The following is a 24,982-nucleotide window of genomic DNA, read 5'->3' on the forward strand; positions in this document are numbered from 1 at the left end:
GATCTGGGCGTTGGCTGGGCTGATTCGGCTGACTGACTGGCCGGGCACGCTGTTCATCTACATTCAGTTCCCCGATCTGACCGGAAACCACCAAAAAAAATAAGATAAAATAAAAAAGCCGAGCTAGCGTTGTGGCTTGATGAGACGGCGGGATTGGTCCGAAAGATCTGACAACCCTCCTTTCCGCGATGTTGTGTGATGTAAGGGCGGCCTGAACCTCGCGCCACGGGTTCAAGCATGTTCCCCACAAGCCCGCCCGCGCCTCGAATCGGGGTCCCGGTGTTCGGCGTCAGCGGATGCGCCGGTCGGCCTCATCGCGGCGTAATGGGGAATACTGTGGCACGTTGTCACGCGATGGGATCATGGAGTGAGGGCGGAGGCGAGGGGGGATCTGTCGATAATCTGCGTTGGGCGGCGTGATTGACTTAGGGACGACGAACATGCAGCTCGCGTTGCTTCGAATCTGGTATCGCATCATACCGCGGGAGACTTTCCTTCATTTGGCACCCTGTCTCCCTTCAAAGAGTGTCTGGGTATGTGGGGACACTGTGAAAGGCCCCTCGTCGTTACTCAGGGGGCGTGTCGCCGGGTCTTCCGAGCGGCGGGGGTTTATAGCTCCGAGAGCCGGTCCCGAACCCCGGGCTTTCGTCCCCACTCCCAGCGGTCGGGCGCCGGATGTTGTCGACCGCGGTGCGAAGCACGGCTTCACCGTCCAGCACGGAAACCAATGACCGCATCGTGCGTATCCGCAACTGATCGCCCGATTCAACCTACTCTACTAGTCCTACGGCATGGTGAACACGCTACATCGTATCCTCGCTTCACGCCAACAAGAACCTGTCGTTGAAAGTCACCAGATCCTCCTTCGAGTGTACCTTTTTCAATCAAATAGCAGCCTGGGCCGTCTAAACCCATTCTCGATCGGGGCAGATATGCAACTGCAATGAGAACAATGGGACTGGCTTCGGAGGCTGGCCCGGCGCACGATTAAAAAATGATGCATTATTATTCTACTTTGTAAAAAAACAGAAAAAACAAAACAAACAGCAAAAGCATAGGGAGATGGAAGCAGGAAGCGAACCCTTCCAAGTGTCTTTGGCACTCTACTGCAAGACGCCGGTCATACAGCCACCGTGTAACAGTCGGCATAACGTCCAGAAACCCACCCCCCCTTCCCCTTTTCCGTTAACCTGGCGCGCGCGGGTCTACCAGAGCTCGCACGTCGGCTGCTTCTGGGGGCAGTTGAAGGCGCTGCGGAAGTCCTTCGAGTTGTCCAGCGGCCCCTTGATGCGGGCGAAGCCGGGGGAGTGGACGTCGGTGCCGAGGAGGTAGACGTCGTACTCCTTGGAGGACGACTTGCTGCACCAGGACTGGGCCCAGCGGAGGAAGAAGAGCTGGTCGTGCGAGAACTTCTGCAGGCCCGGCAGGTCGGCGTCCTTGGCGTCCCTGGTGCCCTCCAGCTTCTTCCACGCCGCGTAGCTCGTCGAGACGCCGCCGGCGTCGGCGATGTTCTCGCCGAGGGTGAAGTTGCCGCGGACGGGCACCTGCGTGCCGTTGGGCGCCGTGACGGAGAACTTCTGGTACTGGTCGGCGAAGCACCTTGTGCGGTTGTTGAAGGCCTCGAGGCTCTTGTCGTCCCACCAGTTGACGAGGGAGCCGTTGGCGGCGTAGTTGTGGCCGTTGTTGTCGAAGCCGTGCGTGAGCTCGTGGCCGAGGATGGAGCCGAGGCCGCCGTAGTTGATGTACGAGGGGTACTCGACGTTGTAGATGGGCTGCTGCTGGATGCCGGCGCTGGCGACGATGTCGTTGTAGGCGGCGTAGTAGTACGCGTTGGTCGTCGACGGCGTCTGGAGCCACAGCCCCCTGTCGCTGGGCTTGCCGAGCTGCGCAAACACCTTCTTGCTGGCGAAGGCGGCGAAGGCGACGGCGTTGTCGAAGTAGCCGTCGCCGACCTTCAGGCCGGAGAAGTAGTCGGCGAGGCTGCGGGGGTCGGCCGTGTCGGGCGACATGTCCGGGTACCCGATCTTCCTCGTGATGGCCTTGACCTTCTCCTCGGCCGCCTTCTTGACCTCGGACGAGAGCCAGTCCTTGTCGTCGAGGCGGGAGATGAAGGCCTGCTGGATGGTGCCCATCATGTTCGTCGCGAGCTCGCGCGCCTCCTTCGAGTACGCCCTGTCGAGGTAGAACCGGCTGAGGATCCAGCCCGGGCCCTTGGGCACGCTGCTCCAGGGGACGCCGTCGTCGACGTGCTGGACGCACTCCTCCCACCTCGCCGCCCTGCCGACCCGCGCCGGGTCCACGGCGCGGAGCGTGGACTTGAAGTCGTTCAGCCGCCTCGTGGGCGGGGACTCGACGTACGGGGAAAATGCGGCGGCAGCCTTCCACACGAAGAAGCCCTGGACCGTCTCCACGGTGGTGTTGGCGAGGAGCTGCGAGAGGTTGCCAAAGTACGCGGGCGAGAAGTACAGCGCCTCGGGGTCGTAGTCCATGGGCATCAGGTTCTTGAGGACAAAGTCGTGGTTGAGCTCGGGCGCCACTCTGGTGACCTCCTCCAACTTGAACCTCTTGCTCGGTGACTTTGAAAGAAACGCAACCCGTTAGTTTTGAGAAACGAGCTTAGGGACCGTGCTGGTGGGTTGTGTTTCCGGTCGTGGAAGAGGGCAGATCATAAAATGGGGGCAGCAAGACTCACGAAGTCATCGTCGCCTTGGCGACTGTCGTCTGTGGAGGACAGGTCGGACGCTTCCCTCTCAAACTTGATAATGTCGACTGCGAGTCTCTGGGCATCACTGGGAGTGGGCTTGTTGGGATGCACCTCTTGGAGGATCCCCGCCACAACACGCACATACTCTTCGACCGTGTCATTGTTGCGCGATTGCGATCTGGAGATCAAAGGACTGCCGCCGGGGATGACCGAGAGGATCGTTTTGTTCTATTGTTCCGTCAGGCTCGGTGCTCGGAAGGTATGGAGGTTCGGGGAGGAGGGGGGGGGGGGAAGGGGGTGGAGGCCGCGTTGACGAGACATTGATGAGGGCCGGCGGCAAACGAGGAAAGGACTCACGGGATTCAGGTCTTCAAAGGCGACATCGATGCTCTCAAAAGTCGAGAGGCCATGCTGACTAAAGAGCAGCAGGGCCTTCCCCATGTTCTCGGCATCACCCTTTGACACCTTGCGTGCCTTGTCCTCCGTCGTGTTGGCGACGGGGAACGCCGCGGCGACGCGGTCGATGAGGCTGATCAGCGGGCGCAGGCCCGCCGCTTCGACGGCGGTGTTGTTCAGGCAGGCGTTGTACGTGGTGACGATGAGGTTGAAATTGTCTTGGTCGATGCTGACCTGCTCCTTGGACAGGGACGCCGTCAGGAACCCGGCGTCGGGCCCGGTGGGGTACGGACTCTCCAGGATGTCCTTGAGCATGAAGGAAACGGTCTTGCTGACCTCGCCCAATGCGGAGGCCCTGCCCTGACCAGCGCCCGGGGCGTGCTTCGAGTTCCAGCCTGCGCATGCCACTGCCAAAAAAGGGTTGTCAGTGGACGGAGATTCATGGCATTTTGACTTTCCACCCCTGTTTCCGGGGGACTGCGGATTTGAAAAACATGGAAAAGAGTTGCGAAATAGGCATCGGAAGCTTGGACGCGGGGAGATGGGGGGAGAGGAATGTAGAGACGGATGTCATGCGGGCAGGTGACGGGTTGGGGAAGCATGAAGGTGGGGTGGTGGTGCTTGAGTCCGTTCGACGTACGCTGGTCAAAGTCTGTGCACGGATCGATGTTTGTGTAGTTAGGCGCAAGACTGAGGAGAATATCGGATGCGATCTCGATACATGCTGGCGTGGTGCAGATGCTGCCGGCGTCGCCGTTGGGGCCCGCGGGAGCCATTGTGTTAAGATGGAACGAGTCGAAGAGACGGAGATAGAGAGAGAGAGAGAGAGAGAGAAAGAGAGAGAGACAGAGAGAGGGAAGTCGGCGATTGTTGTCGTCCGTCAGGGTTTGGGTTGCTCTTTATATATATGTTGATGAGTATAGATGATCCAGACCCCCCCCACCCGCGCATAAGCAGTCTAGTACAGTTCACCTGGTATATAAATATCACAATATGTAAACATCTGATATGCTATATTACGGCAGGCACGGAGGCCACTACACGTAGCTTCCTCTCCATGATACTCCCTACTCCCTACCTACCTACCTACCTACCTCAACAATCTAGCCAACTACACATACAAACATCATGACATGATACGTGGCATCTCTAACCTATGCAACAACCCAATCTCTTAATACGGTATAGAACATTTAATAACGTAGAGTAGCTGAGTTAGACTTTGCTTTCGAGTACGGCGTAAACGACCTGGAGGCGCCAGAACGTTAGCGACCTGGGTTGTGGCTTGACGTACCGGCGATGATGGCACTGTTGAATCTACCGTCATAACCTTTAGGATGGCGGGGTGACTGAAGTGTCAGCCATATTGAACTCTGCCTTGGAGGTCATCGAAACCCTTGCGCTTTGAGTCGCAGACGGTACCGGAGATGGCTTCACTTTCCAGCAACCTCTATCGCCGCAGCCAGATATACATAAGGATGACGCCGGTCTCTGATCTCTTCCCTCCCAGTTAAATCTCACGTCGCATTGATCTTTATTGAAGTCATGCAACGGAGGTGCTGTTCGCTGGTGAATTGGTAGACCCAAGCGAAAGTGCTGGACAGAAACTCCGAAGATACGATACGACGCCATAGGCCCCTTTAGCTGTGCATATTCAACAGAACAAGCAGGACGCCAAGATCACCAAGACGAGCCTGTCCGAGTTCGCGGTGATCGATGTTATGCAAACGGGGAAAAGCAACGAGAGGTTGGTCCGGTCTTTGGGGATCGTCATGCTTTGCCGTGACACGAGTCCGTACGTGCCCGTACCTTCTGCTCCAGGCTGAGAGGTGAAGAGTGCCCAGTCCTCCCCCCTTGGTGGGATGTCCATTCGTTGCGTCTTGGCTAATCCTAAGCCAGCTTGGCACACAAGAAGAGCCTTGTGTGGTGACAAAGTCGATCGGGGATGTGGGTGCGGCCGGCAGAGGTTAGTGAGTAATTGCAGGGAGGGAACGGTGAGCCGCATAGCTGAGCAAGAATCGATAGTTCTGGCCGAGATTCTCAGCTGCAGGACGACATCTTATGCTCCCAAACGGTTTTCGAATATATCCAGCCCAAAGGAGGCAAAGGCAGGTGAGGCAGAGTATTGTGGCTGGGTTTCGGCTCAGAAGACGTTTGGCTCTTGTGAATGAATGTCCAAGTATGAAAATCATCATGGCTCGGTCGTGATGATGTATGTGTATGTATCACTCAGACGCATACACACACGTCAGCACACGTGTTGACCCAGTAGCCAGTAAGTTCTGGCCTTGGAACTTGACATCCAAGACATATTGGCTGAGGGATGGGGCGCGGCGTTAGACTAATCAGCCCTCCAGGGCATCCTGCCGCGGCCAGTTGCACCGCATTCCAACCCCGACTTTCCGTCTCAGGAGCTGAGTCTTATTAGTCACCTATTTCGAGTGTCGCTCACTGGTTGGAAAGCCTGGCAATTAGACTTTCCCATGCACCCTGCTTTTTCCCCGCAACGCGGATCGCTCCTCCATAACAGCTTTCAGGCGCGAACCTAATCTCCATGCCCAGGACATGCAGCCGCTGTGCGTCGTAGGGGCCCTGAAACTAGTGTAGGTATAGGAGCCTCGGCTGACCCGTCAGCGTAGGGTCAAGTGGGCTGTCGCATCCGCTTGGTCAATGTCGCGCTGTCTTGGTACCGGTTGAGCGACGGTATGAGTCCAGTCGGTTCAAAACAACGGCAGAGGGAGGGTATCATGCGAAGTTCGCTGCTCCAAGGGGGCGCGATAGATAACCTTAAATCCCCGGCGATGCCTGTCGCAGTTCGTTTCGCCTGGTTGACGAGAGGTGAACGGTCCGCGAGAGGCATGCCCTTCGGAGAGGACCTCGCGAAAACTGGCCCATCTGAAGGCTTCGAAAGTGATCAATGCTGTACATGGGCCTCACCGTCATCAATCACCGGCCACGGAGCGGTCCAGTATGTGGATACCTACGTCGTCGTCGTCGTCGTCGTCGTCGTCGTCTATGGGAGGGAGAACTGAGAGGGAGAGAGATGGAAGGAGACGGCAAAGAATCCAAAGATGATCACGTGTTGGTTTGCTTGATGACATAAGCATCGACTGCGGCGTGCACAGATCATGCAAGCAAGCTCGGTTAAATGCCGGAGACAGCCGCCGCAAGGTAAGCCCTGCACCGTCCTCGATCAAGATCAAGCCACGTTCGCATTTCGGTTTCATGCGCCACAATGACGTTGACGCCTACCGGTAGCTGTTTGGAGGGAGGCGACACGACATCCATCTCAAGCGCAAATCTGGGACCTGATCACGGGCAGGCTCCGTTCCTCCCTCCTCCCTTGCTTTGCGTCTTCTGTTATCACCATTTTGTCATCTTGAAAAGAAAAAGAAAAAAAACCTCGAACCTAGCATCCGTCACCCTAGCAGACTTCAAGATGGCGAACGCTGGTGCCCCTCCCGACTATTGTATGTGTCCCCACCCAGCAGCTACCACACCCCGCCGTCATAGCCCCCGAGATGCGACTAACATGGCGCCACAGACAAGATCCTCGAGATCGCGGAGACGGCCACAACGCAGCAAGTTCGTGATGCATACAAGAAGTAGGCGCCCGATCGAAGCTTGTTTCCAAACTTGAGAGTATACGGCGCTAATGCTTTTTTCGTGTAGGGCAGCCCTGAAGACACATCCGGACAGGGTCCCCGCCGACTCGCCCGAACGCGCGACCCGCACCCGCAAGTTCCAGCTTGTCAACGATGCCTACTACACGCTCTCCGACACGCAAAGACGGCGCGAGTACGACGCCCAGCGCAAACTGTTTGGCGCGTCGGCCGGCGCGACGTACGGCGACTTCTCCGACGACGACGACCCGGCCGAGGAGGTGCCGCCCCAGCAGACCGGTGGTGGCGGGAACTCGCAGAGCGCCTATTCGTGGGCGTGGAACTTCTTCACGGGCGGCAAGCAGAGCGAGGCGGAGCGCGAGAAGGCGGGCAACCAGCAGTTCGGCGACGTGTTCGAGGAGATGCTGCGCGAGGAGGGCATGGCCGAGGACGGCACGAACCGGCCGACGGGCTCCTTCTGGGGCACCATCGGCGGGCTGAGCGGCGGCGCGCTGGGATTCATCGTCGGTAACATGCCCGGCGCCGTCGCGGGGGCCGTCGCCGGCAACAGGCTCGGCGCCGTCCGAGACACGCGGGGCAAGAGCGTCTACGCCGTTTTCCAGGTCAGTGCGGGTCTGGCGGGCATGCATCTATCTCTGCGGGATAGATGTCAGTCAGCCCTACTCATTCGTATCCATGATGTTTTGTTGAAGATGTAAGAGCACGTATCGTTTGCTAACAAACAGTCCTGCAGGAGCTTCCTCAGCCGGACCGCGCAAGGTTGCTCACCCAGCTGGCTGCCAAGATCTTCAGCCACACGGTGGGAGTCTAAAGGGTATTAGTTAGGGTTGGTAGTTTCGGGGTTATTATACATACCACTCGGGCAGCTCGGAGTTTGGGACGGAATGGGACGCGCAGGTAGGAAGCTTCACGTAATCGGACGGGCACACACACATCAGTACTCTGGTAGAAATAAACTAGATAGCTCACTAAGCCCGCCTCCCTCAGATGTGAATCGTTTGAAAAGCTGGGTAGCATCCAGTGTGAGAAGAGAAGCATCAACCAGCAACTTGTTGACTCGGGTGCTACCTGACTCGGACCCGGCAGCGCCCACAGGACCGACTGACCGACCGGCTTAGGCAAGGTACCACCACCTAATCAACTACCGTAACTGTACGGCGGGTCACGAATGTAAAGCGGATCAACAACGCATATCAAAAACGATACGAAAAAGAAGACGGAGATGGCCAAAATTGCAAAAGATTCATGCGTCAAGGACAGGATTCGAACCTGCGCGACCGAAGCCACTGCCTAATCTGGAATCAAGGTTTGATAGCAGGGCAGCCCATTAACCACTCTGGCACCTTGACTAGTGACCGTTTTGTTGACATGCGAGGGCGGGGAAAGCTCCATATTCCCCGCCGCGACCCTCTGAGTCCCTGTCCCCCTCCCTGTGTCATCATCACTCCACCACATCTTACCTAGTCATGCCGCAGACCTTCATGGGTGAACGAACAAGCCGAGAAGCCCGTCGGGGACTCGTCGTATGTTCACGATGGGCTACTTGCACGAGACGGAAGCCCGCGTATTTCATTACTTAGTTTCTGTGTTTCCAAAGTCGAACAGCCGACTCCCCGGCGTCGTCATGTTGAGGCCGGCTGGTGCCAGGAGCGGCTTGCATGCAGCCTTTCCGCTCAGTCACTGCTCAGTCACTGCCCACGCTGGGCAAGCATACGATGCGCAATTCTAGGTAGTTCTCAGGTCGTCGCCTCCGCCAATCGGGGAAGCATGTCCGTTTCCGGAAGCAAAATGAGGAGCAAGGGTGGGGGGAGGACTGGCTGCACGTACCGGATGATCGAAAACAAGAACGTGGCAGCGGCCTTGAAGTTACTGCAAGTACACCACGAACTCGGAAAGCCGAGTTTGCCTAGTTGATGACTATTGGGAAATTGGCACCGCTGCTTGGCTGTGTTGTACAGTATCGCCGTGTCGAGTCTCGGAAGCAGAACCCTGGCACATGACCGAACCCAAGTCTCCCTGCCTTGACTCGATACTGCTCCTCCATGCAGCATGGAGGTGGACGGTGTGCCGCTCGTTCATCTCAAACAACGTTATACTTTATTAACATGGAAACAAAAGACAATGTTTCATCTCCGTCCCCCCCCCCCAGAAAAAACAAGGGGGGCGCTCTTCTATCACATCTACATCCTGCACTGAGTTTATACACGTAATGGAGGAGGCATATAACCCTCGTCCCCGACCGCCTAGGGCAGGACGTAGCCGCCGTCGATGATGACATCGCTTCCCGTCATGTAAGTGGAGGCGTCGCTGGCCAGGTAGAGGTACAGGCCCTTGATCTCCTTGGTGTGGCCCTGCCTGCCGAGGGCCGCCATGCGGTACGCCTCCTGCAGGGCCTGGGGCCCGGCGCCCATCTTGGTGTCGAAGAAGCCGGGCGAGACGACGTTGACGCGGGCGAAGCCGCGCCACTCGCGCGCCAGCGACTTGCCAAAGTGCGTGACGAACGCCTTGGTCGCGTTGTAGACGGGCTGGTCCACCGGCACGTTGACGATGTGGGCGCTCATGCTCGACGTGATGATGAGGTTGCCCGAGCCCTGGCGCTCAAAGACCTCGCCCGCGTACTTTGCGCAGTACACGATGCCGTCCACGTTGACCGACATCTGCTTCCGGTACTCGTCGAGCGTCTGCTCCAGGATGGGCTTCGAGATGGCCATGCCTTTTTTTGTTTTGGCTTGTTACCTCTTTTTATAGCTAACCGACCACACATGGACTGCGGGGAGAGAGAAAGAGAGGAAGAGAACCCACCGGCATTGGCGACGAAGACGTCAATCTTTCCAAAATCTCTGACGACCTTTGCCATGGCCTCCTGGACCTGCGTCGGATCGGATACTGCTCCCTCGCGGTCAGCATCGTGTCGCGCCAGGCGACAAGACAACTTGGACCTAGATGGTCCCGGGACCCTAGCTAGAAAACCTACCGTCGACCTTGTAAGCCAAAGTCTTTATGTTGTGCGTGCTTGCCAAATCCCGAGCTTTCCGGATCGCGACGTCGTTTCTATCCCGCCATTAGTCAGGGCCAACTCGGATTTGACGGAGGGACCTCGGCCGTCCCGTGATTAAGGGAATGGGGATGAGGCGGGGCCGGCCTACGAGTTGTACCACAGAGCAACGTTGCCCCCGGCTTCGGCCATGGCCTCGGAGACGGCGAAGCCAATGCCGTCCGCTGCGCCAGTGACCACGATGACCTTGGCGGCCACACGGAGCTGCTCTAGGACGTTGGACGGGGTATCGGGGAATGGGCGGGGGAAGCCCTCGCGGGGCTTCTGGCAGTCTTCCGTCGACATGGACATGTTGCCGGGCGTGTCTTTCCAATTCTGACCGAATCTGTGCAGGGTCTCAAGACGTGCAAGTTTATACGGAATCCATCTACCGTGACGGAGATAATGGCGAGAAGCAGAGGTCCCTTTATCGAGGGAAACCAGGACCCAACAGGTCTCCGCATCGGTGCGCAGTCGTCCGAAGGCGGGGGAGGGGGCGTTTCGCGGCCCACTGGGACTGGGTCATTGGGGCGGCAGTGGGCGGGCAGCGGGCCGCCGGCCGGAAGGAATCCCGGCCGGTGGTGTTTTCTCAAGAGTCCTTCACGTTATGTCTCCATCCAAACCCTCGTCGAGAATAGTTTTGAGTTATGTCAGAGTTGGCCTCAACACCATGCAGCAAGCAATCAAGGTGAATCTCACGCGTATGATGCAGGATTCTACGTTAGAGCCTTAACTCAAAACCACCAACCCGCAACTGATCTTGTGAGCCCCCGGCTTGCAGAGAAACCGAGGGTTGCAAGTTCCGACAAGGCTCACCAACAAGAACAGAAATGACAAAACATTGGTAATTCTCTCGTCCCGCCTCTCCTCGCCTCGCCTCGCCTCGCCACGCCAGCGAGCTTGGCAATGATTTCGAGTCAAGCTGAACGGGAGTGATGTTTCTCTGCTTAGAAACCAAACAAATGCCGTGTCGATCGCACACAATGACTAGGGAAGAGCGAGACAATCAGCATCTTCAAAGGAGGAGGGGCCGCTGATTCGCCGTTTTCTCACCATTTCCGCCTTCGCAGCAAGGATGAGGCCCGGCGAGGGCGTTTTGTTTCATGTTTCTGGATCGACGTGGAGGCGGGCGCGCCGGGTGAATCGCGACTCTATCCTCGACCGTTTGCTGGCCCCCCTTCGCTTCCCTCACGCCTTACTCGTCCAACCCCCCCAACGGCACGGCCATAGCCGCTCCAGAGGCCTTCTGGGCGGAGGGTTCAGATGAAACTCTTTTCGAGAAAACCTTCCTGACTAGGCCGCCCACCCACATTCCCCTTTCCCTCCGAGATGACTCTCAAACAACCACGAGAAAAGGCCGTCGTCGCTGCTTCGGAAGGGAACGCCGATGCCTCTTGTCCCCCCCACCCCCTTCCACGAAGACGCGGGGTCGCCCACGACCGAGTATAAAGCCGGACTAGCTTCACGTCAGTCAAACTCAACCGTTCTTCACACCTCTCTTGCAGTCTCTCCTCCTCCTCTCAAGCAAAAAAAGGCACATAAGCTTCGAGCGTACGTTCCGTGTAAGATGAAGTCCTCGATCCACTTCAAGGCGGCCTGCGCCGTCCTGGTCGCCTCGTTGCTCGGCAGCGTCCAGGGCTTTCCTCAGTCGACCCCTGTTCACGCAACAAAAGAGACTCCGGCCGAGGCTGCCAACAGGGTTCCGCTGGGCATGACCAAGGCCAAAGATGGCTCCTCCATCATCTTGGACACCACTGAGTCTGTGAAGTGAGTCTTTTCCGCCCTCCTCCTCCAGTCATGAGGCGCCCTCCCCCCACCCCCTCCCCCTAATGCCAGATTAGTTTTCGCGGGAAAGGCTGACAAGAACCAAAAAAAATCAGTGGCTTAAAGATACGCTTCCGCGTAAGCGGCCCCGCCGGCGAGTTCACCATGGCCAGCAAGGTCCCCGGCGGCGGCAAGACGACCGGCGCCCCGGGGAACCTGGGGCTCAACGTTATGCTCCACGGCGACGGCGGAGAGTCCTTCTTCCAGATGCCCAACCAGGGCGTGAAGAACGGCCTGGCCGGCGTGGCCGTCCTGGCGCCGGACGACAACCTCCGCTGGGGCGGCGGCATGGGTCTCGGCCGCGTCAACGGCGTCGCCCACGCAAAGGCCGTCAACGACCTCGTCATGCAGGTCCTGCCAAAGTACCTGGCCTTCAACTCCTCCAACGTCTACTTCACCGGCATCTCGGGCGGCTCCCTGCTGCTGTCGGGCTACTTCATGCCCGCCCACATCGGCAACTTCGCCGGCGGCGGCGTGTTCCTGGGCTGCGGCGGCATGGAGCCGCGCGTCGAGGTGTCGGAGGCGTCCGCGAGCGCCATCGCGAGCACGCCCATCCACTACCAGTCGACCCAGAAGGAGCAAATGGGCCTGACGATGTCGATCCCGGCCGCCATCAGGGCGTACAGGAAGATCGTCGAGGACAAGGGCCTCACGGCCGAGGAGATCGACAGGCTCCAGACGGCCGACAACACGCCCGACGGCGGCCACTGCGAGTTCGACGGGCGGGGGTACGACTCGGGCATCCAGCTGATGATGGACAACTACGCCGCCGTCATGCAGGGCGGGGACGGCGATGTCCCCGGCGTCGGGGACGTCCTCAAGGGCGTCGCCTCGCACGACCTGACGTACCCGGGGTCTAATGGGGGGGAATGATCTGTTTGAAAGGGCAGCTCCGGGACCTGCTTTTTGCTTTTATGACGAAAATTGGGGAAAGGAGGTGGGGGGCTTGGTAAAGTAGAAAGGGAAAAGCGTGTATAATTGAATCAAAAAGGTGTCTGTTTGCTCTTGATGGGATAATTCGTCCGGCCTTGAGGGGGGGGCGACTTTCTTGGTAGCCAGTCCCTATCGCTGTTTCTGGTGACACTCCGTGGTGAACGTTTTCATATCTGTGTAGTCGCTGACGTAGGATTACTATGTTACTATGTCAGCATAAGATGCATGGCTAGTTAGATAGCCTGCCGCCTCGAGACCTTACACCTGATGGACTCCAGGGATGTTTGGCAAGGCGGAACTAGACCAGGCATTTCCGCAGGAGTGTACGTTTACTGCTACCAGGTTCTTATCAGCTGTTTTTGCATCATATAAACGAATCGGGGAAGTTCCAAAAGGGTTGGTAATTCTAGAGGTTTGTTCGTCCGTTATTCTCCCCCCCTCCCCTTCTCTCTCTCTCTCTCTCTCTCTCTTCTCTTATTAAGCACATGTTCGACCGAAGTTGTAAAAGTTTACCGTCTTTTTGACATAGCTTATTTCCGTCGCAGCTGATGAACTGACACCCCCCCCGCATGTTGGGTTAACCCCTTTCCCCGTGTCGTGTTTGTACGTTTCTTGCTTCTTTGCTCCATATCATTCACTTAACAGCTGCTCGAGCCCGTCCGGAAGCGAAAGACGTTGACGGACCAATCTGCCTCCTGGAAGCACGTCGCGCCCAAGTTCGTCGCCGCGCCCAAGTTCGTCGCCGCGCCCAAGTTCGTCGCCGCGCCTCCGAAGCAGTTGGGCTTGCAGTCGGCGCAGATGTCCGGACACTGCGTCAAGAAGATTTTGAAAAGTCAGCACGACGGCGCTTAGCACAAACCCGGGGGAACACAACATAGCACCCGTACGCTGGCAGGTGTTGTTTGATTACATGACGAGCAAACTCCGGGCAGTGGAAGAAGCTAGAGTTAGTTTTGCCTACAGCCATCATGAGAAACGTGCATGCCGTCTCTTAACTAGCATGGGGAGACAATGGTGATATCATGACATTTGACTACATTACTACTACCCTGTCTTCTGTTTCACCGATAGTCATATACAACGTGAGCAAGTCATCAGGTCGCCGAGTCCTCGACCCATCGTTTCCTACGCCTGGAAACTCTTGATAGCCCGGGCGGCCTGCTTCGCTCCGGCAGAACCCTCCGTGTCGAGGACGGCAACGCTGAGCTCGGGCAGGCTGAAGGCGAAGACGCCGTCCTCGTTGGCCGTGACGGTGGTGGTGTTGCTGGCGACGACGTTGACGCCGGTGAGGGGGTCGTTGTACGCGAACGGGTCGCCGCCGGGGTTGGTCAGGACGGTCAGCGAGGCCGTCGTGCCGGCGGCGACGCCCTCGAAATGGACGTTGACGGGCACGTCGGCGCCGTCGGTGGTGTTGTAGACGGCGCCCTTCCAGATCAGGCTGCCCTTGGCCTCGTTCTTGCCGGCGACCCAGTAGGCGGGGCCGAACTCGCCGACGGTGGGCAGGGTCTCGGACAGGGGGTGGGCGGCGAAGAGCTCCCAGACGAACCAGCTGGTGGAGCGGGTGGTGATGGCCGGGTCGGCGGCGAACTGGACGATGGTGACGGCCCACTGCCAGCGGTTCATGTTGCGGAGGACGGGGGCGTAGAAGGTGCCGGGGATGCGGTCGGCGTTGCGCTCGTAGCCGATGAGGGAGACGGCCTCGCCGACGGTGCCGATCCACCAGGGGAAGGGCATCAGGTTGCCGTCCCAGCCGATGCCGCCGTTGGGGTGGGTGGCGGCGACCTCGCCGACGATGTGGCCGATGTCGTTGTCGAAGCGGTCGAACTCGTCGACGAGGGCGTCGGGGGTGCGGTACGGGTGGTAGTCGCCGATGGCCGGGGCGGGGATGTCGTAGCCGTCGGCGTCCGAGGTGGCGCCCGAGGAGATGACGGTGATGTCCGGGTACTTGGCCAGGATGGCCTCCATGAACATGGGGAAGCGGTACTCCTTGTACGACTCCCAACCGCCGGGGTAGCCGGCGAGCCAGTCCTCGTTGCCGACCTCGACGTACTCGAGCGTGAAGGGCTCCGGGTGGCCCAGCTCGGCGCGGCGGGCGCCCCACTTGGAGTCGGCGGGGCCGCGGATGAACTCGATCTGGTCGAGGGCGTCGTCGATGAAGGGCTGGAGGTCCTCCTTGGCGGTGACGTCGCCGTTGAGGGCGAGGCCGGCCCAGACGCCGATGACGACGTCCAGGTCCATGTCCTTGGCCCACTCGAGGTACTCGACGAGACCCAGGCCGTGCGTCTGCTGGTAACCCCAGACGCCCTGGAAACCGGGGCGGTCCTTCAGGGGCCCGAGGGTGTCCTTCCAGTCCCAATGGGTCTTGTTGTTCAGCCCCTCCAGCATGTTGCCGCCGGGGAAACGAAGCAAGCTCTGTTCTGGTGTTAGAAACAAGTCGTCCATCTACGTGACCCAGGGGGGAAGGGGGACTCTTACCGGATGTAGACCGGCCAAAGCCTCGGCAATGTCGATACGCAGACCGTTCTTCCGACCCTTGTAGGTGGGAGGGAACAGACTGATCAGGTTGAAATTCAACGAGCCGTTGGCAGTTCCCTGAGAGTGAGGGGTCAGTACATGCGGCATGACAAGGGGGGGGCATCCATACCGCAGGATCAAAGGTGATAGCAAAGGTGTTGTTGCTGTTAGGAGCATTCTTCTCCGGGACGAGCTCGACCTCGTGCTCAACCCACTCGTCGGCCTTGGCCTTGGACTGGATCTCGACGGAGCCGAAGACGTCGTCGGTCAGGGCGGACTGCAGGGAGGCGGTGAAGACACCGTCGTAGGCGCCCTTGACCCAGAAGGAACCGGTGTACTTCTGCACCTTGACGTCCATGCCCCAGTAGCCGTCGTTCTTGAGCCCGATGGCGCCGGAGCTGTTGCCGCCGGAGACCTGGACGGATACGGGAAGGGCGCTGGAGAGGGGCTGGGCGAGGTTCTTGAGGGCCAGCTTCGCGCCATTGACCGGGTGCCAGGCGGCAAGGGACACGGGGAACTCGTCGCTGTATTGGAAAGCTCTGTTACGGATCAGCTCGGCGTAGATGCCGCCGTCGCCGGAGTTGTTGATGTCCTGAACAAAAAAGAGGTATTAGATGAGAGCGAGCGGGCCACTCATGTGAGCAGACACGAGCTCAGCGAAGATGACGAACCTCGTGGAGAAATCCGTATTGGTGGCCACTGGTGGCATTGCCGCCGGAGGACTTGACGGCGATGTCGACGGCAGCAGCCGAAACCGCGTAGGTGGCGGCCAGGAGGGCCGACTTGAGTGACACCATGTTGCTTCCCGGTTGCCTGAGGGATCTGGGGTGGAGGGTTTGCAATGACGCGAGAGGTGTCGAGAGAGGGAGAGAGGAAACCAACAAATGCGCTGCGGAGGGGTGAAGGACTTTATAATCGTCTGAAGTTCAGCAGCTGCATGGCAAGACGATCCCAGTCAGACAGACTCAATGGGTTGGGGGAAGAGGTGCCATCATCGAGTAACGCCAATTGGACAATGCGACAGAGATCTAGGTCATCTGAAGGGGAGGGGGGGAGGGGTGAGAGGGAGAAACGCGGTCTCGTCCTTTTTTTTCGTGCGGGTAACTAGTCAATGGCACGCCATCCATTCATCTAGTTGAGGATGTTCATCTTCTTCCTATACCCGGTGACAGCCCCCCTCGGCAATCCCAAGCATGCTACTTCGCGCGAGTATCTTTGCCCAGACGGCGGAACACAAAACCTTTGTGGGCGTTTGTATGTCGGTGGCTTCAGGACCGAAGCCAAGGCTCCTCCAGGCGCGACTTCACACCCCTTCCACCCCCCCGCAAGACTCTGCAACTTTTTCTTCTACCACAGCTCTCGGCCTCGGTTGAAGTCCCGCGTTCTGCGTGTTCATGTATCCGTACGAGGTGGGAGACAAGGATCCTATCCCGGACGGGGGTCGGGATTGGACGGTTGAAATAAAGGGGCAGCGTTACATCGGCCGCCGGTTGATATCGAATAGCGTCTGTCGTCTGCGCGGGAACCATGAGTGGTTCGACTTGGGTTCTTCTGGAGATGTGGGGGAAACAGAGGTTGGGGAGGGGGGAGACAGGCCGGCAAGGGTTCAGGATGATGGGTGATGTGCTTCCGTGAGGGGGCGGGCCGGGGAGGAGAAGTTGAGAATGAGGGGAACTTGGAGAATGTCCCCGGGCTTGGTCTAGGATAATATCGTCCCGGGGGGTGTCCACCGACATCATCGTTTCCAACTCCGAATAGCCTGATGACGCCCTCCCATTCGAGCGCATCGAGAAGAGTGTCAAGGGCACACTTTACCGCCCACCCTTATGCTTACACACGTTGTCTCTGTCTCTCTTCTCTCTCTGTGTGTGTGTCTCTCTCTCTGTATGTGTGTCTCTCTCTCTGTGCGTATCTCTCTCTCTTTCTTCCTCGCCCATCTCCCTTGCGCTATAAGGGAAATGCGTCATGCATCATGGCTCAGCCAAAGCACACACACTCCTTGGGTTTGCTTGCTTACCTTCTCTTGGCCCTGAGTCGGTATGATACGATGGTTTCTTCCAAGACTTGGCTTGTTTTGTTTCCCATGACTCAACCCCCCGCAGCATCAGCAGCAAACAAGACTTGAGTTCTTCGGGGCCGGGCTGTGCCGCCTTTTCGATACGATGCGCTTGCGTCTCCATCGGTTGCGCCACCGTATCTGGGGCTCTGGTTCGGCTATCCGTATTTCGTACGACGCTGGTTCTTTTGTTCGCGCGCTGCTGCAAGGGCAAAGCGTAATCTCTCCTCTCGCACAGCCATTCTCTTTGTAACCGCGATTTGTGACCTTTTGACGTCATTTAGGCATAACTTACATGCTCTCTCTCTCTGTCTCTCTCTCTCTCGCTATCTTTCCAATTGCAATATAGATGCCACTTGACGGCATGATCTGATTTATCAGCAAGTCCGGATGGATTGCCGTGCTATGGGCCGTGCTATCACCAAGAGAACCCCACGCCTGCGCGCGAACATTCGATCAATGCATTCATACATTCTTGCTGCTTTTCTCGTTGTTATGGTATGATCACGGTAGGCGCTGTGAGCGGGAAGAATTTGGCCCGCTTAATATCAAGGCCCTGCCCTCTTGGTGGCGAGGAATTCACATGGGAATACTTACTTTGGTGATGTTCATTGGGTGACATTGAATCTAACTCTGAAGTGATAATTACCCACTATCCACCTCAAGGTCAAGCCTATAATTAGCTACGATTGCAATTTTCTGGGAACCGCTCCAATGTCTTACATCGAAATAAAACAGAAGGTGAATTTAGAGCCGAAAGGTCATTTCGCATGAGGAAACTGGAAGGCGATGTGAGTTCAGGTCACATACTTGAGAGGTAGCTCATTATGCGCCTCAGCCTCGTAAGATGATATTTGGTCTTCGTATTCCCTTAGACTACTACCCACTATATCAAATTTTGTTCCTATCGTATGCAATTCGACAAGTCTCTTCTCTGTTTGCTGAGACATTTACCGTGGATTTGACAACTCAATTTATTAATGAAATAACCAGACTTGACAGTCATCTTCGCTTCTCAACCTGCTGAAATGCCGAATCGACTTATTTTCAGGCGACAGTATGCGCGCTAATGGGGGAGAACAGAGCCTCGGCTACACTTACAGGACTCGACTATTCCATGTCGATGACCGGTCATCGTGAACACTATAAACGACTCACCCAAGTTAGGAGATGTATTCAACAGTAGGACACCCTTCTTGCAATATCATCAAAGGGACATACGACACTGCCAAGAGAGTGGTTGACCCCAAGTTTCGGGCTGGAGATGAGCTGTCAAGTTTTTTCTTGATGTCTGGAATATAAATCGAGCTACCGTTATTCCAGGATGGCCACTCATTCCTGCATTACACATAGTGAGATAGCATTGTAAGCTGTTGTTGCTGGCGAATTGTGTTACTGAAAACCCATGCCCAAGCTAAGAAGCTAAGCCAACGAGGCGCATGGAGTAAGCCACAGATAGTTAGCCCGGAGTCTGATCCGCCCAGGTGACCGGCCTCTGCTTTTGTGTTGAGGAGCTGAGACGCACGGCCAGCCTCCATCCCTCGTCCGGACAAGCGTGATTTACTCCCCAAGGGGGGCTGCTTACCGCATCTCCGGGCGAACCCAACAACAATCACAGAGCCTCCCTTCATCACATCATCACCGTCTGTGCACTGACCAGCAACCACGCACCCATTCCAAGTCGCCGCACGACTGCGAGCAGCGCGCGTCTGATATCGCAAACTCGAACAAGGCCACCGCGCGGTCGAGAGAGAGAGAGACAGAGTGTGTGTGTGAGAGAGAGAGTGAGAGAGATCGACACAATGTCCGTATCAGCCTACATCGCCTCTTTCGGCAGGGCACCGCCGGCCACATATGCGCTCGGCGCCGGCCTCGTCGTTACGTCATCCCTGCTCTTCGGCAACGTCGGGCTCAGCCTCGCCGGGCCTCTGCCCATCGTTAGGGACCAGCTGGGCACGAGCTCACTGAGCGCGAAGCAGAAAGTGAGAGTGTGGAGGCTCTTCTTTGACGGGGCTACGGTGAGTCTCACACGCCCGCCGGACTCGGGCGCTCGTCGCAGAGCGCTCTCATACCCTACTCAACCCCGAGAAGAAGAAAAGAAAAGAAAAAACATCGACTGACTTTAGGCGATCTCGGCGGTGGGGGGATCAGACATACGTGATCGTCGGTACCGGATTGACGGCGGCGTTGCACCTCGGGGCCTTCGCCTGGGGAGATTCGCCCGTTTCCCGGAGGCTCGCCATCATGTCCGCGCTCTGCAGTGTCGCCAGCCTGCCTTACACCGCCATGGTCATCATGCCGACCAACAAGGCTCTGATCACGCTGGACGACAAGGTCGCCCTCTCCGAGCTGGACAGGAGAAAGTCCGGGAAGTTGATTGAGAAATGGGGCCGCCTGCACAGGGTTCGGTATCTGATGTTTGGCGGCGCGTGGCTCTGCGGCCTTGCCGCTTTCACGGCTGCCTTCTCGGTGGAGGCGTAGGCTTTTACGGTCTGGGCTGTCTGGGCTGTATGTTGGGACTCGGCACGTTCCCGGCTTATGTTTGTATTGACTAGGTTGTGCTCGGTGTACTTTTATTCCGTAACGATATCTTACTCGACCGTTGACATAAACTTGGATTCACATGCTTGCCCGATTCGCTCGCAGAGCGAGACACGATCCCGGAATATCGCCTTGAAGATCAAGTCAGCTGACAGCGTTTATCCTTCGGGGTTTCCCAGACCGGCTGGAAAGATAGACAAGGGCGGCGCAACCTTGCCGAGAGTTCCGTGAGTTGCGGCTCGTCGGCAGATGCCGATAGACTCTCGAAAGCACGGCTCCTGGCGTTGGTTCTGACACCAAAACCGACACATCGTTGCGAAGAACGAATGGTGATATCATGAAACCTTGCGTCTCAACTTTAAAAAAGAAGCTTTTGGTACCTACCTTGGACTACAATGAAACGCAATTAGCATTCCGGACACGTGGGTTTGGAGTGCGGAAGCTGGGAAGGTTCCGGCGAGCTGGCACCTAGTTTCTCGGCACGCTCCGATCAGGGCCCCCCAAATAGCGAGAAAGGTTTGACGGGATCGGCAGGTAGAAAAAGAAAAATGACCGCTTGGCTTGGCGACAGTCTTATCAGATGAAATGGTTTGGCCAGTCCCAACCAAGCCTGCGTTTTCCTCGACGGCATAACGATAAATCTCGAGGTAAAGTTGTTTGTGGTTTTACGTATTTACGTTCGAATACGGTCTGGGGGCTTCCTGGTGACCATGTCCAGTTGAATACGACTTACTCGTGCTTGAATCATGGCTTTGGCCTAGAAGCTACCGTAGTAGAAGAGACAAGGCCCTTTCTGATTATCATGGCCCAAAGCACACATCATCGGTCAGCACTGCCATGGGAACCATACGGATAGCTCACGTGAGAGAGACTGCATTGACATTCAACTAAATGCAAGAATAATAATATTCATATTGGAGTAAGCCTGACATACCTTCCTAAGCTGAAGGCTGTTATCTGTGGCAATCCAGTGCGCCGCCACCCAGATCAACTCCAAATGAATTTAAACCTTGACCAGGATGTCGAGAAAGCTGGGCGCTTTATACAGACGTCCACCTAATCGACCACCTCATCCAATACTACTTGAATCCAGTGATACTGTTCCTAACCGCGGTAATAGGTCTGCCGTTTGCTCACTGCTTATTACATGTCATGAGCAGCAAGTGCCCCGGAGTCGTGGTATAAGACCCTATCCCGTCCGCCATCGAAGCTGTGTCGTGTATCCTCGTCGTGGAATCAGCTTCCCTCCTCTCGCCTCTTGTCACTCGAACCCTCATTGTTTTAAACCAGCAGAGGCACACCCTTAAAGGCTCTATAGACTCAGCACCGCAGCCGCAAGCACGGTCAGGAGGACGGCAAGTCTCAGGCTAGCGGCGGACACGCTCTCGGGGGCGGCGCTGGGCAAGCCGGTGTTGTTCTGGCTCTTCCTGAACAGCGGGTCCGTCGTGGCGTCCTTCTTCACCGGGGTCTGGCTGCCGGCGACGCAGAACTGCATGGGGTTGTTCCAGGTGGCGTCGACGACGCGCTTCCACGCGACCTCGGGCTGGAAGAGCGACTCGCGGGTGTGGAAGATGCGGCAGTTGGCCGGCTCCCAGAGGAACTGGAGCGGCGTACTGGCGTCGGACATGGAGAAGGCGTTCTTGGCGTTGATGGCGCCGGCGCTCTTGGGGGTCGTGGAGCGCTTGATGGCGTAGCCCTTGGCCAGCTCGCCGAGCTCGCCGCTCATGATCTCCTCCCGCTTTTCCTTAGGGGTGAGGGTGAGGATGGCCTTGGCGTCGGCCGTCATGTCGTTGAAGGAGAAGACCTGGGCGCCCTCGACGCCGGCGACGGACTGCATGATGCCGGTGGTGGGGCGGCCGCCGATGACGGTGGTCTTGACGCCCATCTGCAGGATCATGAGGTAGGAGAAGATGGTGCAGGTGGAGCCGCAGGTGCCGTCCGTGAAGATGACGACGTTCTCGGGGTCGAAGACGCGGCCGGGCGGGTTGGACCGGCTGCCGACGCCGGTGAGATTGAAGGACGGGTCCGTGTCATTGAGGGGCGCCTGCTGGTAGGCGGTAAAGCTGTCGCCGTTGAGGGTGACGGGCGCCAGGATCTGGTCAACCGTCGTGAAGGCCCTCTGGTCCGGGGTGAAGACGCCGCCGGGGATGAGGTTGCTGACGATGGAGCTGCCGCTCAGGTCGTCAATAGCATCCCGCTCCTCGGGCGACGTCGGGGTGAAGTTGGATGGAAGCCCGGCCGAGAGGCGGGCCAAGCTGACAAGGCCCTCCGCCAAGCGCATGTTGTTCGCCTGGAAACGGTTCACTTCGGGGAAAAGCTGGAACAAAGGGTGAGTCTGGGTCGCCAGAAAGAGGCAAGGATATCTTCCTTCCTTCTGGAACGTTTACATACCTGGGCGAACAGCTCGTAGCCGGCGATGACGAAGCCACCGCCGTTGGCCGCGACGTCAATCACGAGACGCTTCTTCCCCGCCTCCTTGCTCTTGGCCAGGAACTCAGCCACGGTGCTCTGGAAGTTGGTCAAGTACTCGACGGCGTCGATCGTCTCGGGGTCCGGAGACGCAAAGGATAGGACCGAGAGCACGGCGACGTCGTCGTAGCCGGTGCCGTTCAGGAAGTAGCCGGACGTGGTGTTGGCGCCGCTGTCGCGCACGATGGGGAAGGGGTAGCCCTCGATGGTCGGCGGGGGAGGCGGCAGATCGGGCTTAGTCGGCTTGGGATTCGTCTGGTTCGGCATGATGCCGGGCGGCGGCGCCGCCGGGGCCTTGGGCGCGTTGTCGGGGTCGCAGAAACGGCTGTAGTAGTCCTCGCCGCTGTTGATGCCGGTAAAGTTGGCCCCCGTCCGGATCAGCGCGAAGCTGTCCTCGGACCGCTCCTCGCCGTTGTCGTAGGTGAGGGTGACCTTGCTGCCCTGGAAGGCGAGGGAGGCGGCGACGACGAGGAAGCTCTGGTTGGACGCGTAGGACTTGAAGTTGGAGTTCCACTGCGAGTCGGGGTCCTGAAAGCCGCTGAACATCAGGTTGAGTTCGCCGATGGACGTGACGGCATCTTTGCCGTTGATCTTGACGATGGCCGGGGCGGAGGTGTCGTTGTTTATTTGCGCTGCGTCCAGAGGGATTAGCACATTGGCCGGAGGAGGGGGGCCGGGTACCACACTAGGGGAATTTGTTTCCCGTCAGGACTCACAGAGATGATACAGCTTGGGAACCTCGACACCGTCGCGGGAGACGGAGACGATGTCGCTGGCGAGGTTGTTGCGGAAGCTGAACCCCTTGAACACGTCGCCGCGGAAGGCAAAGTGGCCATCGTGGGCCGAGGCGATCAACTTGAAGATGGCAAGTTGGAAATCGTACTCGCTCTTGTATTGGCCGGCCTCGGCCTTGCGTCCGATGTCATCCAGGCCGCCCTCGATGTCGGTGGGCGGCAGCATGTATGACGCCGGCGGCGATTTGAGCCACGCCAGGGTCGACTGCCATTGAATGTAGGCCTTCAGACTCGTGATCAAATCCTTGGCCGGGCCGGGCTTATTCGGCACCGTCTGGAGGCAGTCGAACGCCAGCTGCGCCGGGACTTGGGGAGGTCCTGTTTGGACGAGTTAGCGAGCCAATCGATACACGTTCATGACGTTGAACGTTCTCGAGTGGGAGTGTGAATTAGTTCCACTAGTATCCCCCCTCTTCCCTTCTTGTCCTGTCCGAGACACACTTGTTCAACACGGCTTCTCCTAATCACATACCTTTCGGGTTAGCCTGAAGGAACTGTTGCACCTTGGGCTGGATCTGGGCGCAGGCATTGTTGGAGCCGCCAGGGGCCGTTGCGTTGGGTGATGTCGACGCCGTCGGTGTACCGGAAGCTGATGAGGTCCTTATCGGCGGGAATTGTTGAGGAGCCGGCACGGCTAACACGGCAGCGGCCGCGGCCAAGGGCCACAATGTGAGCCTCATCCTGTCCTTGCTGGCTTTCCTCTCACGATTTCTTTCCACAGGCTCTCTGCTCTTATATGCGGCCTCTTCCTCGCCTACGTTGGTTCTATTCCGAGAAGAGAAAAAAGAAAAAGAAAAAGAAAAAGAAGGAAAGGATCGGAATGAATCGGAATGAATAGATGGCGCAGCTATCTACGAGGCCAGCTCAGGCTCCCAAGAAAGAGAGAGAAACAAGGGAAAGGAAAGATGACGGGGCTTGTACGAAGATACATACGTCAAAGCCTGGGGGGAACACTCGAAAGCTCCCACAATGCGAGTGCGGGAGGGATCGACGAGCACATGGGGGTTTAAGAGCTGCATTGCCCTCGCCGGGTTGTCCTCTTGCTTCGTCGAGACCGAACGGTCCAAAGTTGGGTATTGCAAAACATGCTCGACTCTCGCATCGCCCTCGAGTTTCTTCCCCGTTCTTGGCGGTCGGCATCTCCTATGCTGGTCTGATGCTCCAACACACGCCCCCGGGGGGGGACGGGGGTGCGCTCACAAATCATGAAGCCATCTTGAAACACGACAACCTTCACAAGTACTCAGATAAGCACCCGCCTCCTGGACCCGCCGCTACTACATTTAAACTTTGTCTCCGTGCAAGGGGAACCCCCTTGACAGACGCCAAATCTGTGCCCGTCACACTCTCCGAACGGGCCTGGCACGTCTTGAACGGGCCTAGCACGTCTTGAATAGGCCTAGCGGGAGCCATCGAGGAGCATATCAAGAGCTTACAGAACCCGGTACGAGGTACGGATATATCCGTACTACTACACTACTCAGTACGTAGTAACAGCGGTCTTGGCGGTTGATTGGGATCCTGTTTCGGCGCATTCAGAAGGACTTCTTTGTCTGAAGATCTGAACAGGTCATCCTCAATAGCCAAGCCAACACACTCACACACACACACGCACATACTCTCTCTCTCTCGCGCACACACACACACACACACACACACACACACACACACACACACACATCTTCCGTCAGCGTGGTGCTCTAACCAACCATCTCCCGGTCTTGGGTTCGAAGATCTCGGCTAAGAAGCCGGCGACAGTCATTGCTTCTTGTGTTGTGGCCTCTCTCATCGCGCGGCTTTCCCCTCCCCTCCCCACCATCTTTCATCCCGCCAGAGCTTGGCCTCTGGCTAAATGTAGGAATTAGTCGTCCTTCCCCGCCGTAATGAAAGCTTCTTGCCGCCTCGCAGGCCCGGAGCCGAACCTTGGCTTGGCAGCCCTACGATGAGATGACAAACCAGCTGAGGAGCAGGGGAAATACCCGACCTCGCAACCATGGCTCGGTTCCCCACCTTTCGCTTTAACAGCCGTTATTGCCGACTATGGATGTAGAGAGTCCCCATTGCACCGCCAAACCTCGAGTATAAGTCAATAAG

The 24,982-nt window shown here is 57.5% G+C and overlaps 8 protein-coding genes and 1 non-coding gene across 9 annotated transcripts; 3 read left to right on the plus strand and 6 right to left on the minus strand.

Annotated features, from left to right (window-relative positions):
• Window positions 1–1,205: 1,205 nt before the first annotated feature.
• Window positions 1,206–3,876, minus strand: LY79DRAFT_580608 (peptidase family M13; the record flags this gene model as incomplete). The annotated part of the gene is made up of 4 exons (XM_060560125.1): window positions 1,206–2,576; window positions 2,693–2,932; window positions 3,062–3,507; window positions 3,741–3,876. 4 exons carry the CDS (start codon window positions 3,874–3,876, stop codon window positions 1,206–1,208), a joined length of 2,193 nt encoding a protein of 730 aa, XP_060413120.1.
• A 2,347-nt stretch (window positions 3,877–6,223) lies between these two features.
• On the plus strand, window positions 6,224–7,693 carry LY79DRAFT_557025 (uncharacterized protein). Its single transcript, XM_060558061.1, has 4 exons — window positions 6,224–6,570; window positions 6,645–6,705; window positions 6,773–7,325; window positions 7,457–7,693. Exons 1-4 carry the CDS (start codon window positions 6,336–6,338, stop codon window positions 7,532–7,534), a joined length of 927 nt encoding a protein of 308 aa, XP_060413121.1. The 5' UTR covers window positions 6,224–6,335; the 3' UTR covers window positions 7,535–7,693.
• A 278-nt stretch (window positions 7,694–7,971) lies between these two features.
• Window positions 7,972–8,072, minus strand: LY79DRAFT_t157. Its single transcript has one exon. It is a non-coding gene; the product is annotated as a tRNA-Ser (tRNA).
• Window positions 8,073–8,796: 724 nt separating this feature from the next.
• Window positions 8,797–10,222, minus strand: LY79DRAFT_557035 (short chain dehydrogenase). The gene is made up of 4 exons (XM_060558062.1): window positions 9,870–10,222; window positions 9,698–9,774; window positions 9,526–9,609; window positions 8,797–9,436 (listed from the first exon to the last, which is right to left on the minus strand). The coding sequence occupies exons 1-4, from the start codon at window positions 10,067–10,069 to the stop codon at window positions 8,967–8,969; spliced, it is 831 nt and encodes a 276-aa protein (XP_060413122.1). The 5' UTR covers window positions 10,070–10,222; the 3' UTR covers window positions 8,797–8,966.
• Window positions 10,223–11,324: 1,102 nt separating this feature from the next.
• Window positions 11,325–12,454, plus strand: LY79DRAFT_517676 (uncharacterized protein; the record flags this gene model as incomplete). Its single annotated transcript, XM_060554957.1, has 2 exons — window positions 11,325–11,524; window positions 11,638–12,454. The coding sequence occupies 2 exons, from the start codon at window positions 11,325–11,327 to the stop codon at window positions 12,452–12,454; spliced, it is 1,017 nt and encodes a 338-aa protein (XP_060413123.1).
• A 1,075-nt stretch (window positions 12,455–13,529) lies between these two features.
• Window positions 13,530–15,887, minus strand: LY79DRAFT_557039 (alpha-L-arabinofuranosidase). Its single transcript, XM_060558063.1, has 4 exons — window positions 15,700–15,887; window positions 15,159–15,620; window positions 14,990–15,106; window positions 13,530–14,926 (listed from the first exon to the last, which is right to left on the minus strand). The coding sequence occupies exons 1-4, from the start codon at window positions 15,823–15,825 to the stop codon at window positions 13,640–13,642; spliced, it is 1,992 nt and encodes a 663-aa protein (XP_060413124.1). The 5' UTR covers window positions 15,826–15,887; the 3' UTR covers window positions 13,530–13,639.
• A 5-nt stretch (window positions 15,888–15,892) lies between these two features.
• Window positions 15,893–17,190, minus strand: LY79DRAFT_557042 (uncharacterized protein). Its single transcript, XM_060558064.1, has 2 exons — window positions 17,046–17,190; window positions 15,893–16,975 (listed from the first exon to the last, which is right to left on the minus strand). The coding sequence occupies exon 2, from the start codon at window positions 16,813–16,815 to the stop codon at window positions 16,297–16,299; it is 519 nt and encodes a 172-aa protein (XP_060413125.1). The 5' UTR covers window positions 16,816–16,975; window positions 17,046–17,190; the 3' UTR covers window positions 15,893–16,296.
• Window positions 17,191–18,547: 1,357 nt separating this feature from the next.
• Window positions 18,548–19,718, plus strand: LY79DRAFT_557045 (uncharacterized protein). The gene is made up of 2 exons (XM_060558065.1): window positions 18,548–19,102; window positions 19,236–19,718. The coding sequence occupies exons 1-2, from the start codon at window positions 18,887–18,889 to the stop codon at window positions 19,563–19,565; spliced, it is 546 nt and encodes a 181-aa protein (XP_060413126.1). The 5' UTR covers window positions 18,548–18,886; the 3' UTR covers window positions 19,566–19,718.
• Window positions 19,719–20,518: 800 nt separating this feature from the next.
• LY79DRAFT_557048 (peptidase S41 family protein) lies at window positions 20,519–23,748 on the minus strand. The gene is made up of 4 exons (XM_060558066.1): window positions 23,361–23,748; window positions 22,811–23,206; window positions 22,017–22,726; window positions 20,519–21,942 (listed from the first exon to the last, which is right to left on the minus strand). Exons 1-4 carry the CDS (start codon window positions 23,566–23,568, stop codon window positions 20,938–20,940), a joined length of 2,319 nt encoding a protein of 772 aa, XP_060413127.1. The 5' UTR covers window positions 23,569–23,748; the 3' UTR covers window positions 20,519–20,937.
• Between the last annotated feature and the right edge of the window lie 1,234 nt (window positions 23,749–24,982).

Source organism: Colletotrichum navitas, assembly GCF_030913465.1.
Source record: "Colletotrichum navitas strain CBS 125086 chromosome Unknown LY79scaffold_38, whole genome shotgun sequence".
NCBI classification, from domain to species: domain Eukaryota; kingdom Fungi; phylum Ascomycota; class Sordariomycetes; order Glomerellales; family Glomerellaceae; genus Colletotrichum; species Colletotrichum navitas.

What these genes read in the sequence shown, in the direction of transcription:
- LY79DRAFT_557025 (XM_060558061.1), top strand. Translation starts at nt 6,336, where the DNA reads ATGACGTTGACGCCTACCGGTAGCTGTTTGGAGGGAGGCGACACGACA. An exon ending in GTTCGTGATGCATACAAGAA is followed by an intron (nt 6,706 to 6,772) that starts GTAGGCGCCCGA and finishes TTTTTCGTGTAG; the next exon opens with GGCAGCCCTGAAGACACATC. An exon ending in GCGTCTACGCCGTTTTCCAG is followed by an intron (nt 7,326 to 7,456) that starts GTCAGTGCGGGT and finishes ACAGTCCTGCAG; the next exon opens with GAGCTTCCTCAGCCGGACCG.
- LY79DRAFT_557048 (XM_060558066.1), bottom strand. Translation starts at nt 23,568, where the DNA reads ATGAGGCTCACATTGTGGCCCTTGGCCGCGGCCGCTGCCGTGTTAGCC. An exon ending in CCTTCAGGCTAACCCGAAAG is followed by an intron (nt 23,207 to 23,360) that starts GTATGTGATTAG and finishes TCGTCCAAACAG; the next exon opens with GACCTCCCCAAGTCCCGGCG. An exon ending in GCTACGAGCTGTTCGCCCAG is followed by an intron (nt 21,943 to 22,016) that starts GTATGTAAACGT and finishes CCTTTGTTCCAG; the next exon opens with CTTTTCCCCGAAGTGAACCG.
- LY79DRAFT_557045 (XM_060558065.1), top strand. Translation starts at nt 18,887, where the DNA reads ATGTCCGTATCAGCCTACATCGCCTCTTTCGGCAGGGCACCGCCGGCC. An exon ending in TCTTCTTTGACGGGGCTACG is followed by an intron (nt 19,103 to 19,235) that starts GTGAGTCTCACA and finishes TGGGGGGATCAG; the next exon opens with ACATACGTGATCGTCGGTAC.
- LY79DRAFT_557039 (XM_060558063.1), bottom strand. Translation starts at nt 15,825, where the DNA reads ATGGTGTCACTCAAGTCGGCCCTCCTGGCCGCCACCTACGCGGTTTCG. An exon ending in AATACGGATTTCTCCACGAG is followed by an intron (nt 15,621 to 15,699) that starts GTTCGTCATCTT and finishes TTTTTTGTTCAG; the next exon opens with GACATCAACAACTCCGGCGA. An exon ending in CTATCACCTTTGATCCTGCG is followed by an intron (nt 15,107 to 15,158) that starts GTATGGATGCCC and finishes CCTCACTCTCAG; the next exon opens with GGAACTGCCAACGGCTCGTT.
- LY79DRAFT_557042 (XM_060558064.1), bottom strand. Translation starts at nt 16,815, where the DNA reads ATGCGCTCGAATGGGAGGGCGTCATCAGGCTATTCGGAGTTGGAAACG.
- LY79DRAFT_557035 (XM_060558062.1), bottom strand. Translation starts at nt 10,069, where the DNA reads ATGTCCATGTCGACGGAAGACTGCCAGAAGCCCCGCGAGGGCTTCCCC. An exon ending in GTTGCTCTGTGGTACAACTC is followed by an intron (nt 9,775 to 9,869) that starts GTAGGCCGGCCC and finishes ATGGCGGGATAG; the next exon opens with AAACGACGTCGCGATCCGGA. An exon ending in CGTCTTCGTCGCCAATGCCG is followed by an intron (nt 9,437 to 9,525) that starts GTGGGTTCTCTT and finishes AAACAAAAAAAG; the next exon opens with GCATGGCCATCTCGAAGCCC.